This window comes from Nerophis lumbriciformis, linkage group LG11, assembly GCF_033978685.3.
Source record: "Nerophis lumbriciformis linkage group LG11, RoL_Nlum_v2.1, whole genome shotgun sequence".
Taxonomy (NCBI): domain Eukaryota; kingdom Metazoa; phylum Chordata; class Actinopteri; order Syngnathiformes; family Syngnathidae; genus Nerophis; species Nerophis lumbriciformis.
Genome location: NC_084558.2, coordinates 37,539,055 through 37,551,553, shown reverse-complemented (window position 1 = coordinate 37,551,553; position 12,499 = coordinate 37,539,055). Strand labels below are relative to the sequence as shown.

The 12,499-nt window shown below is 36.2% G+C and overlaps 1 protein-coding gene across 1 annotated transcript in view; it reads left to right on the top strand.

Moving 5' to 3' along the window:
- LOC133610038 (rho-related GTP-binding protein RhoN-like) overlaps positions 1-12,499 on the top strand; it is a 48,165-nt gene that overhangs the window by 29,074 nt on the left and 6,592 nt on the right. Inside the window, exon 3 of the mRNA XM_061966101.2 lies at positions 1,884-1,993. Within this exon, the coding sequence (XP_061822085.1) occupies positions 1,884-1,993 (110 nt within the window). The remainder of the gene's footprint in view (positions 1-1,883; positions 1,994-12,499) is intronic.

The window sequence follows — 12,499 nt, the reverse complement described above, 5'->3', positions numbered from 1 at the left end:
GGTGAAAATCTGAGGAAATTAACCTCGGGAGTTTTCTGTGAGAGACACCGAAATTCGGAAATCTCCCAGGAAAGTCGGGAGGGTCGGTAAGTATGCAGCTGAGCCGCATCAGAGTGATCAAAGAGCCGCATGCGGCTCCGGAGCCGCCGGTTGCCGACCCTTGCTCTATACAATAGGAGCAAAAAAATGTTTGTCTCCCAAGTTTTGAACTTAACTCGGGCGCCAGATTTGGCCCCCGGAGTTGCCACAAAGAACACATTAATTGAAAGAGTGTAACTGCCTGGCGATATGGTTCTCAGAGAAAAGCAAGCTTTGCAGTGGACATTTGTTTGTGATTTATTTATTTTTTTGGTTATAAATCAAATTGTGTTTTGCAAAACACAAATGTCCACTGCACAGGACGCGGTCTCTAAAGTGGATAGTCACGCTGCGGCATGTCATACACCGTAAACAAACATAGTGCAGCCCCAGCCTTTAGTCATTGCTAGAAATATTGCCAAGGAGAAGCTAGAGTTTGAAAATCCTCTTCCATCTGTTTGGAAACATTTGGCCTTTCTGGTGAAATACTTAAGCATGGATCATATGAAAAGATAGAAAATGGGGAACTATAAACTGGAACTACATATGCTGTATACGTAAGCTAATTAGGAACATTGAGTTTGAGTTTTTTTCAAACATCACAATTTCCAGTTTCTTTTTTCAACATGTTCGAAAAGGAGTAGGAAGAAGCAAAGCTTATTTAATCCTACCCCTTTTCTTTTACATAACAGTTGTTAAAACCTTTGTTAATTTCCTGTTCTCAATTTATTCACAATATACTCCATAAGTAATCACAATAAAAGTAAATAAATAAATACTTATTGGTGAAGTAAGTTATATTTCATATGAGATGAGTAAGATTATTTTGAGAATGAATGAATGGATGGATGAAAGAAATTCAGAATATTTATCATGGTTCTTCTTCTTTGTAAACACTTTAAGTTTGAATAGTTTCTTGAAGTGGATTATATTAGTACATTGTTTGATTGCTTTGAATTCATTCCATAATTTAATTCCACATACAGATATACTGAAGGTCTTACGTGTTGTACGTGCATACAAATGTTTGAAATTACATTTTTCTCTAAGATTATATTTCTCCTTTGATAATATACAATAAAATAATTCACAATGTTTAACTTGTTTGCACTGTTGCATTTATTGGAGCGTTTTCCCGTTTATTTTTAAAAGTCATCAAAGCGTGCAAAAAATGTATTTTCTACATCCGAACAACCAAAGTGCGGCTCGGAGCTATTTTTTTAATGGCCCGCAGAAAATTATAACAAAACTATTAAATATTTTCCCTTAAACATAAATGGCTTAAAAGAGCAAACAAGTGTAATATAACAAGAACAAATTCAAATGCTGACTCTAAAGCAGAGCCAAATTTTTCTTTAAAAAAAAAACATTGTACTGTCCTCATCCTTTGATTTTTTTTAGTCTGTGGCCCTCAGTGGAAAAAGTTTGGACACCCCTGGACGTCGTGCTTTGAAATGTCATTGGAATTCCCTGTCAAACTGCTGAAGCTCGTGTTTGGCCACAAAAGTGTTGCCGACCATGCTGGAATTGAACCCTGACCCATTGTCAACTACAAGGTTGTGCGAGCCATTCATTAGACTCGTCCCTCTGTGGGTTTATTAAAGGAATGGACGAGCGTCCATTGTTCATTTCTATAGACTTTTACCCACTCATTTGCTGAGTGCTTCGTGGTGTATGATAATTACATGTAATCATAGTGATTTCCACTAAAGGTGCGTCGTATATAAAAAAAAAAGTCTTAAGTGACGCAAAGAAAAGTACATTCTGTATTGTTTGTCAACCCTGTGTGTTTTTGTCACTTTCAGGTTCAGCCTACTATGACAATGTGCGACCGTTAGCGTATCCCGACGCGGACGCAGTCCTCCTTTGCTTTGACATAAGTCGCCCGGAGACGCTGGACAGCGTGGTGAAAAAGGTCAGTGCCTCATATTGGAAACTATTTTTTTTTTTTTTTTTTTTGCAAAAAGAGCACAAGCCCTAATAGAGCAGGTGTTTTTAAATAAAGGGGCAGAGCCCACATTGGGTCACAGGTCACATTTCTGGGTCTTTTATTGAACACATACCGTGATTTGTTGTAATAAACTATGGCCCTGTTTGCACTGCATACCAAATCAGATTTTTTTACCCTGAGGTGACACCGATCACATTTTCTTGGCCAGTCTAAACGCTCCGAAGTGCTTCAAATCTGATCGTTTGGCATCAGATTCAGGGAACATCAGGAGGTAGCCCTGAATCCGATTGAAATCTTATCTTTTCAAATGTGACTTCAGTCTGAACGCAATGCGACATGAATGCGACCCGTATGTGATTTGTCCGTCAGTTCTGGGTGTGCTACGTCACTCGTGTGCGCAGGGAAAAAAGCAGCTTCCAGCGAAAGTGCGTATTTCATTACATTTGGTTTCTATTTAAGACGGACGACCTAATTTCCGGTGCGTCACTTGTCAATAGTGCGCAAATAATAGGCTATATGTAATTTATGAATATAGTCGAGGTTTCTGTGGTTTATCCGTTATCCAGTGCTCAATACCGGGGTGGAGTGGATTATACGTTAGGTCAGGAAAAAACACAGAGGCTATTTCATCCCTACAAGCCTGTTTCGCAGGTTTCCCTGCTCTTCAGGGAGAAAAAAATCCCCTGAAGAGCAGGGAAACCTGCGAAACAGGCTTGTAGGGATGAAATAGCCTCTGTGTTTTTTTCTTGACCTAATGTATAATTTATGAGTACATATATATATTTTTTTTATTAATCAATCCAACAAAACAATACCATAATAATGCAATTCCAATTCCAAAACCAAACTCGACCCAGCAACATTCAGAATAGCAATAAACAGAGCAAAATTGAGAGGACACAAAAACATGACACAAAATCTAAAAGCAGTCAAACAAAAATTAATATTATCAATAACAGTATCAATACTAGTAACAATTTCAACATAGCAGTGATTAAAAATCCCTCATTGACATTATCATTAGACATTTATAAAAAATAAAAACATTAAAAAAAAAAAAAAAAAAGTATATATTGTGATTCCGAAGAAATAACCAGAATTGATGCCATGGCGCATTTGCTTACAAGTGAGTTGAAAAATAAAGTTCCCGTAGATCCACGCTGATGTCCGTGTCTCCTCTACTTTACAGCGATTAAAAGATTACAACCCTCCCAAATACCCATCCATTTTCTACCGCTTGTCCCTTTTGGGGTCAGCTGCATTCGGGCGGTAGGCGGGGTACACCCTGGACAGGTCGCCACCTCATCACAGGGCCAACACAGATAGACAGACAACATTCACACACTAGGGCCAATTTAGTGTTACCAATCAGCCTATCCCCTGGTGCATGTAAGTCACGGGGAGAACATGCAAACTCTACACAGAAAGATCCCGAGCGCAGGATCAAACCCCGGACCTTCGTATTGTGAAGCAGATGCACTAACCCCTCCTTCACCGTGCTGCCCCTCCCAAATATGTTACACTATATACATCCATTCATACACTATATTACTTTCACGTAAAAAAACTTATTTTTAAGGTGTTGCGACTTTTACTTTGTTTTGTAGTAGTAGCGACTTCCTCTCCCGGTCAACTTCCTTTGTTTTCACTTTATCGACATTGGGGCCTGTGCGCGTTTACACTGAAGTCTGATAAAATCACATTTTACTTTCAGCGTACACAGTCTGCCGGAAAAAATCAGATCTAAATAAAATCAGATTTAAGCCACTTTGGCCTGCAGTGTAAATGTAGTCTGTCTTCTTTAGCACGAGTTTGTGTTCTGTGTATATTGACTGTTTGTGTTGCATATTGTTAGAATATCCCCACCAAAGCCTTATAAACATTTCCATTTTTGAGCTATGCTAAACAATATTATCCATTAGATAAACATTTTTTCAAGCACATTTTGTGTTGTAGATTCACTTATATACATCAATACACACAATTATAATCATTACCCAAATGATCAAGGACTTATGGATAATTAGCTGCTAAATTCTAGATGTATTTTTGCTTGATGTCATGTTTTCCTACCATCCATCCATTTTCTACCGCTTATTCCCTTCGGGGTCGCGGGGGGCGCTGGAGCCTATCTCAGCTACAATCGGGCGGAAGGCGGGGTACACCCTGGACAATCTTGCTCAAATTTTTCAATCACCTTAAGGTAGAGCTGAGCAAATATTTTGACTCGGGGGCCACATTGAGAGAAAAAATGTGTTTGGGGGGCCAATGTGTATGTGTGTATAAATTATATGTACACATTTAGCTGTAAAAATCTGCTGTACAGTATGTGTGTTTGGGTCCCTCTTTTTCAGGAACACTAACACCAAAAGTCACAATGTCTGATAGAGTTTAAAAAAAGTTATGACAGACCACTTCAAAAATACGGAATGGAATTTTACAGTTTTTTTTTTACTGAATGGGACACCCAAAATTGACATGAAAATAAATAGTGGGATTTACCAGATTAACTATGAACAATAAAACACTGAATATTAACAACATATGAACGTCGCTCCTCTTTTACTTCTCAGACCAGCTCCTCGATAGACATCTTTTACAATCAAGCAAAACACAACAAAAATGTAGCAAACAAACAAGGGTAATAAACACCTACAATATGATATATTATCACTTTTATGCAGAAATTTGTTGTAAAAATTTGCTTCTGCATCTGTTCCTGACACATGCATTTCAGGCTGGCTGCTCTGAAAACAAACCCCGCCCACTCTGGTTTGTTCCGGTCTGAGCTGCTGTGACGTAGATTACCGTAATAACTCGTAAAACACCCAAAAGCGCAGATTTCAACCATTGAAATACTTTCTATAGTTCAAGACTTACGGTCATTTAAAAACAGCACTGCACACCATAATGGCGGCGATAGTTTTGATGTTAAAGGTCTAAAAAAATTATGTAGAACGTCCGGCGTGCCGGATTGAAAATCTGAATGGGCTGCATGTGGCCCCGGGCCGTATTTTGCCCAGATCTGCCTTAAAGTGTGAGAAATTTCAGTTATATCCGACTTTGGGGGCTTTGATAACAGCGCCGCCATTTGGTGTAATCGGGTTCATGTTTTGGTAAATAGTCAGCAGTTCAGGAGTTGAAGAGCTAGCTTAGACAAAAGCATAGTCTAAATATTTTCCCATGACTCTATTCACAATTCATATTTATATCATAAGTGTTGGTTTGGATTAAATCAGCAAATTGATTTGTTTACCACAGAGTTAGGATTGTGAATCATGGAAAAATTAGTGCCGGCAATCTTTCAACATTTTAAATGCGATTCGGTTTTAAAATAATTTTAACCAGTAATGTTTGTGTTTCTAAATTAATATTTACATTTCCTTGCCTCGCCATAATGTATGATGATTATGGTGCATTGAGAAATAATAATACTGATGTAATCTAAACAACAAATGAGACTTTCAAGTAAATGTATCACTTTTTTTTTGATTGATTGTTGTTTGATTCCAATTGCTGTGTGGGAATGTTTTGCATAGCCCAGCCGTTGACTTGGTGGGCATCCCTCATCATTCAGCAGTGACATCGTCAGCCCAACACAAAACACGTAACTTGTAGGGTGGACAAATTCTCCGATCCATCAACTTGAACTCTGACCCCGGGAGCTGTCCCCATTGGCAGTGGTGAATTCACACAGTTCACAATGCATGCTCGGGATGCCACAGTGACACGTCGACCAGTTCTCGATTCTAACGCAAACAAAAGCACGTCGATCTGCTCGAGTAATCCTTTCAATGTTTCATTTTTTGTCCGCGGCGTTTTAAACAACCCTTGTTGACAAAGAAAGCGATTATTGTGCCCTTCAATTTTTCTTCAAAGTGAAGCTGTTCTCTCAGCATTACTAAGCTTGACAAATAGCTCTTGACTCCTAATCGCTTTCCTCTCCTTCAATGTTGTATCCTTTGCCTTCCTCATCTAATCTCTGCACAAACACACGGAATGAAATCTGGTACGCGTGACTTCAGATCCACTGTCAAAATCCACCTCAACAGGCTCCTTCGTTGGTCTATTTCGGACTTTAAACTTACAACTGTTCAATTTAAAATGACCAATCTTCCGCTATTTTATTATTTCAACCAAGCGTCATAGGGTCTACAATAGTGTTTTAGAAAGATTGTGGCCAAAATATAGCTTGAGGGGGAAATGTACAGTTTAAAAGTGCTTTTAATAAGCTCTTCTGGCAACAGGCCATTTTGTCTGTAGCTTTAATGCTAATGAGCGGTGAACAGTGGCTTTATCAAGTGTTATCACTTTTTACATGTAGACTGTAACTGTGCACTTGCCAAACATAATAGATGCTATATATATATATATATATATATATATATATATATATATATATCTCATACAACTATGCTAAGGAATAGCTACAATGAGTTCATAACTAACTTATTTGCTGAAGAAAAACAAAATGATCAAATTTACAGCACCCACGTTTGTAGCTGACTGACATATTTGGCAGAGCTTTATTTTGAGTTTGAGTTTGAGTTTATTTCGAACATGCAAGTATACAACATGATACATCACAATCTCCAGTTTCTCTTTTCAACATGTTCGAAAAGGAGTAGGAAGAAGCAAAGCTTATTTAATCCTACCCCTTTTCTTTTACATGACAGTTTCTAAAACTTTTGTTCACTTCCTGTTCTCAATTTATTCACAATATACTCCATAAGTAATCACAATAAAATAAGTAAATAAATAATAATTGGTGAAGTAAGTTACATTTCATATGTTGAGATAAGTAAGATTATTTTGTGAGTGAAAGAATGAAAGAATGGATGAGTTAAATAAATTCAGAATGTTTATCATGGTTCTTCTTCTTTGTACTTTGTAAACACTTTAAGTTTGAAGAGTTTCTTGAAGTGGATCATATTAGTACATTGTTTGATTGCTTTGCTTAATCCATTCCATAATTTAATTCCACATACTGATATACTGAAGGTCTTAAGTGTTGTACGTGCATACAAATGTTTTAAATTACATTTCTCTCTAAGATTATATTTCTCCTCTTTTTTTGAGAAGAATTGTTGTATATTCTTGGGTAGCAGGTTATAGTTTGCTTTGTGTATAATTTTAGCTGTTTGCAAATTCACTATGTCGTAGAATTTCAGAATCTTTGATTCAATAAATAAAGGATTTGTGTGTTCTCTATATCCAACATTATGTATTATTCTAACTGATCTTTTTTGTAACACCGTTAATGAATGAAGTGTACTTTTGTAATTATTTCCCCATATTTCTGCACAATAACTCAGATATGGTAACACTAGTGAGCAGTAGAGAATATGAAGTGATTTTTTGTCTAGAACATGTTTTGCTTTATTCATTATTGACGTGTTTCTTGCTACTTTATGTTGTATATTTTTTACGTGAGATTTCCAGTTCAATTTATCATCAATCATTATACCTAGAAATTTGGTTTCATTTACTCTTTCAATTTCTATTCCGTCTATTTGTATTTGTGTTTGACTTTCTCTTCTACTGTTACCAAATAGCATTATTTTAGTTTTACTGAGATTCAACGATAGTCTGTTTTTGTCAAACCATCTTTTTAATTTGTTAATTTCTTCTGTTATTATTTGTAGTATCTTCTGTGTATTCTCTCCTGAACAAAACGCTGTTGTATCATCCGCAAATAATACTAACTTTAAATCTTTTGTAACTTTACAAATGTCATTTATATATAGATTGAATAATTTAGGTCCTAGTATTGATCCCTGAGGTACACCACAGGATATATTTAGCGTTGTAGAGGTGTGTTCGCCTACCTTCACGTATTGTTTCCTGTTCATTAGATAACTTCTTATCCAGTTTAAGACTAACCCTCTGATGCCATATCGTTCTAGTTTTTTGATTAAAATATTGTGATTAATTGTGTCAAATGCTTTAGTTAGATCCATAAAAACTGCTGCCGCACATTTTTTATTATCTATAGCATTGGTAATTTCTTCTGTAATTTCAATTAAAGCCATCGAAGTTGAAACATTAGCTCTGTATCCATATTGATTTTCTTCGAGTATTCTATTTTTATTTATGAAACTCTCTAATCTGTTATTGAACAGTTTTTCAATGATTTTAGAAAATTGTGGAAGTAAGGAAACAGGTCTATAGTTTGTAAATTGATGTTTGTCGCCAGTCTTGTAAATTGGTGCAACTTTAGCTATTTTCATTTTGTTTGGAAATGTACCTGTTTGAAATGATAGGTTACTAATATACATTAATGGTCCTGAGATCTCTTCAATAACCTTTTTTATCGTTTCCATATCAATTTCATTACAATCAGTTGAAGTCTTGGATTTACATTTTTTCACGATTGTAACTATTTCCTCCTGTGTCACATTACTGAGGAACATGGAGTTGGGATTTCGCTCTATGGTATCATTATAGTCCTCAATTGAAACTGGGTCTGGAATCCTTTCTTCCAATTTTGGTCCAATATTTACAAAATAATTATTGAAGCTTTCAACTACTTCCTTTATGTTGTCATTTTTTTTATTTCCGTCTAAGAAGTATTGAGGGTAGTCCCTCTTAGTGCCATTTTTAATAATGCTATTGAGGATGCCCCATGTTGCTCTCATATTAGTTTTGTTCTTGTCCAATAATTCACTGTAATATTCTTTTCTACATAATCGTAGTATGTATGTTAACTTGTTTTTATACTTTTTGTACTTAATTTCTGCCTCTGTAGTTCTTTGTGCTATAAATTTCCTATATAGTGTATTCTTCTTCTTACAAGCATTTTTTAATCCTTTTGTCATCCATGGTTGATCATTCTTTCTCTGCTTATTACTGAGTTGTATCCATGGACAATGTTTGTTATAAAGTATTATGAACTTGTTTAAGAAATGTTCATATGCTTCATCAACCTCATTTTCATTGTACACATTGTCCCAATCTTGCTTTTGTAGCTCAATTTTGAAAGCAATCATCCTCTTCTCTGTGCACAGTCTTCGAAGTGTCCTTTTGTCTTCCATATTCTTCTTGTAGTTTCCATCATATATTATAAAAACTGGCAGATGATCACTAACATCGGTTATAAGTAGACCACTTGTAGTGTTATTATCAAAATCATTGGTAAAAATATTATCAATAAGCGTGGCACAGTGTCCTGTAATTCTGCTTGGCTTTGTGATTTTAGGATATAAACTGATGCTGTACATTGTATCAATGAAGTCATCAATAGACTTTTGCTTGTTAGGGTTCAATAAGTCAATATTAAAGTCACCACATAGGAAAATTATTCTTTGCCCATTGTCCATGTAAGTAGCCTTGATCCATTCTTCAAATGTTTCTATACTTGACTTAGGTGATCTATATATACAACTGATGAATATGTTTTTGCTTTTTTCCTGACATATTTCAATTGTTATACATTCTAAAATATTATCTATAGCAAATGACATGTTTTTTACCACTTTGTAGTTCAGGTTCTTCATCACGTACACAGCTACTCCTCCTCCATTTTTGTTGTTTCTGTTAATGTAGTTTAGTTCATATCCATCCAGATCAAAATCTATTCCTTTTTTATCATCAATCCATGTTTCCGTGACAGCAATGACTTTGAAGGGTTCGTTGATGTGTTCCAAAAAGTTCTTAATATTGTTGTAGTTTGCATACAAGCTTCTGCTATTAAAATGAATAATTGACAATTTGTTATCACATTTAATGTTGCTGTTATATTGATCATCTGTATAATAAAAACAATTATTACTGAAGTGGGAGAAAAAATTTGTATCTGGATCTATATCATTTTCCAAATCCTGGTTTTTATGATCTTTGTTGCAGAAATTTTTTAGTTCCATGTTTTCTTGTTCAACAATCTTTGATGTTGTTTCAATAATCTCTATAAGTGTAGGTGGATGCAATCCTGAATCTAGGTCCTCTTGTTTAGTCGTTCCTTGGAACATAGTAGTGTTGATGCTGAATTTAGGTGCTTGTTTTCTGTCAGAGTTCATTATCATCGTTGTTGTGGAAGCTGTGTAAACTTTAAAAATTGTCCAGGTCCTTGATGTCTTGGACAGCAAGTACTCTTGCTTCTGGACCTCCATTCAGCTTGATGTAGATTTTACAGTTGGCGCTCCACGTTCCCTGGATTTTTCCCTGCTTTCTCAAGTCGCGTGCTTTCTTGGCAATTCCAGCATTACGTTTTGTGAGATGCTCATTCATGTACACATTTGTTCCCTTCAGCTTCTTTCCCTGTCTCAGCAATGCCATTTTAGATTTTCTGTTTACAAGTTTCACGAGCACGACTGGAGTGGCGTTGTTGTTTCTTCCATTCAGTGGGATGCATGTTTCGATGGTATTAATGTCAATATCAATTTCTTTTGATTGCAGAAAGTTGACCACTTGCTGTTCTGCTGAGACCATATCCATTTCATCTGGTTCACCTTCATTATTCACAGCTTTCGCATAGGATCTTGGTTTAATTCGGTGCCCTGTCACGATGATATCATTCATCCGTTTATCCTGATCCATTCCATCTATGATATTCTTCAGCATGTTGTTGTCTTCTTGAAGGATCTTTATTTGTTTGCCCATTTCAGTGGCTTCATTCTTTCTGATGGTTTTGTCAGATTGCAGACTTTCTATACATTGCTGCAGACTTTTCACATCTTGTCTGTGTTCTTCTTTCATTTCTTTCATTTCTTCTTTCCATCCCTCCATCATGTACTTCCATTCTTCTTTCATTTCTTCTTTAAAATCATGGAGTATTTTTTGTATCCATTCTTGCATCCCATCATGTCCTGTGTCCAGCCTCAAATCTTGTTCAGTCTTTCCTCTACCTTTTTTCATCGCGGCAGTCGATGACGTCAGTGCCTCTTATGTCTTAGCGGCAGTTACTTCTTTAGCAACTTGCGGTACTTTTCACTTGTTTTTTCAACAATTTCGTACCTTGCGCCGTTCAGAGATCAATTTTGGGTGTCAGCCTGTCAACTTATATCACTCTGCGACGTCGGAATCACTTTAAAACAGCTGTAAACTCGCCGTAGCTTTCGGTTGCCAGGCAACCGCTTTGAACTGCGGCAAGGCTTGAGGCTAACGGCTCTTCCAACTCGCCTTATTTCAGCGTTTCTGTGCCTCTCAACTGACCAATATCAGATCGAAGATGCCAGGTGACTCTCCTGTGGCTGTGATCACAAATCAGTGGTCAAAATCTTCAGATTTAACAAAAACTCCGGTAGCAGAATCGGAGCCTTTTTCTTTTGCGTCCTTTCTCATTGACAGGAAGTGACGCTATTTTAAGATGTGTAGCGAAGCCTTTTTTTTTTTTTTCTGGCTAGCGGCGACTCGGAGGCAGTTTCATGTTCTTGAGAACATAGGTTTTATCTTCATGACGCCGTAAAAATCTATCTTTCAAAGTGAACCAACTTGTCTGAGAAGTGGTCATGAAGAGGCTCAAGGGATGCATAATACCATTAGAAAAGTGTCTCTCCCAAATTTTTTTCACCAAGCACCACCGGAGAAACACTTGGCTCCATAATGACCAACATTAAAGTAGAGTAGCATTGCAGACCCAAGTATTCATTAAAACAACGCTGAGGTTTTGTAATATTAACTATATATAATAACTGTAATATTGCACATGGTAATTGGGATTTGTTATATATTGTATATATTACATAAAATATAATATAATTTAATAATATATCAGTATATATTATATATATAATATGTGAATATTACATATATGTTATATTGCTACTATAGTAAATTTTTAGTCTACTTTATACCTGCATTATCCTTTCCATCCTTTGTATCTGAGCTACTGTGTGAAACAATTTCCCTCGTGGATCAATAAAGTTTGTCTAAGTTTTATCTAAGGAGTACATTCAATATTTTGGCCAATGTAACATTACACACAGTTTGAACAGTAACACTGTGTTTGAATATATAAAAAAATGAAACACTGCACTTTAATCAAGTGTTTCTTTGGCGTACCACTATATGTAACCCACATGTTCACTAGAGGCACATGTACTACTGTTTGAGAATCACTGTGTAAGAACACTGGACAACATAGAAAACAACATAAAAGTGGACATTAAGCCATTTAAGCGGGTTAGTACCGTAACTCTGGCAGAGGAGAATCACTCACAGTACGTCACTGTCAAAGACAATGAAAAGGCAAATTTTGAATCCTCAATAAAAGTCTTACTCTAAGAATGAGCGAATAAAGGTTATGGCGTGAACTGAGAGCTTTGGTTCGTGTCTTTAAGAGATGTTCCATCGTATTTGTCGAGACAGAAGGCGACAAAACCTTAGTAAATGTCACTACATTAAGGGAAAGTCTTATCTACAGTACAGGCCAAAAGTTTGGACACACCTTCTCCTCATTCAATGCGTTTTCTTTATTTTTATGACTATTTACATTGTAGATTGTCACTGAAGGCATTAAAACTATGAATGAAC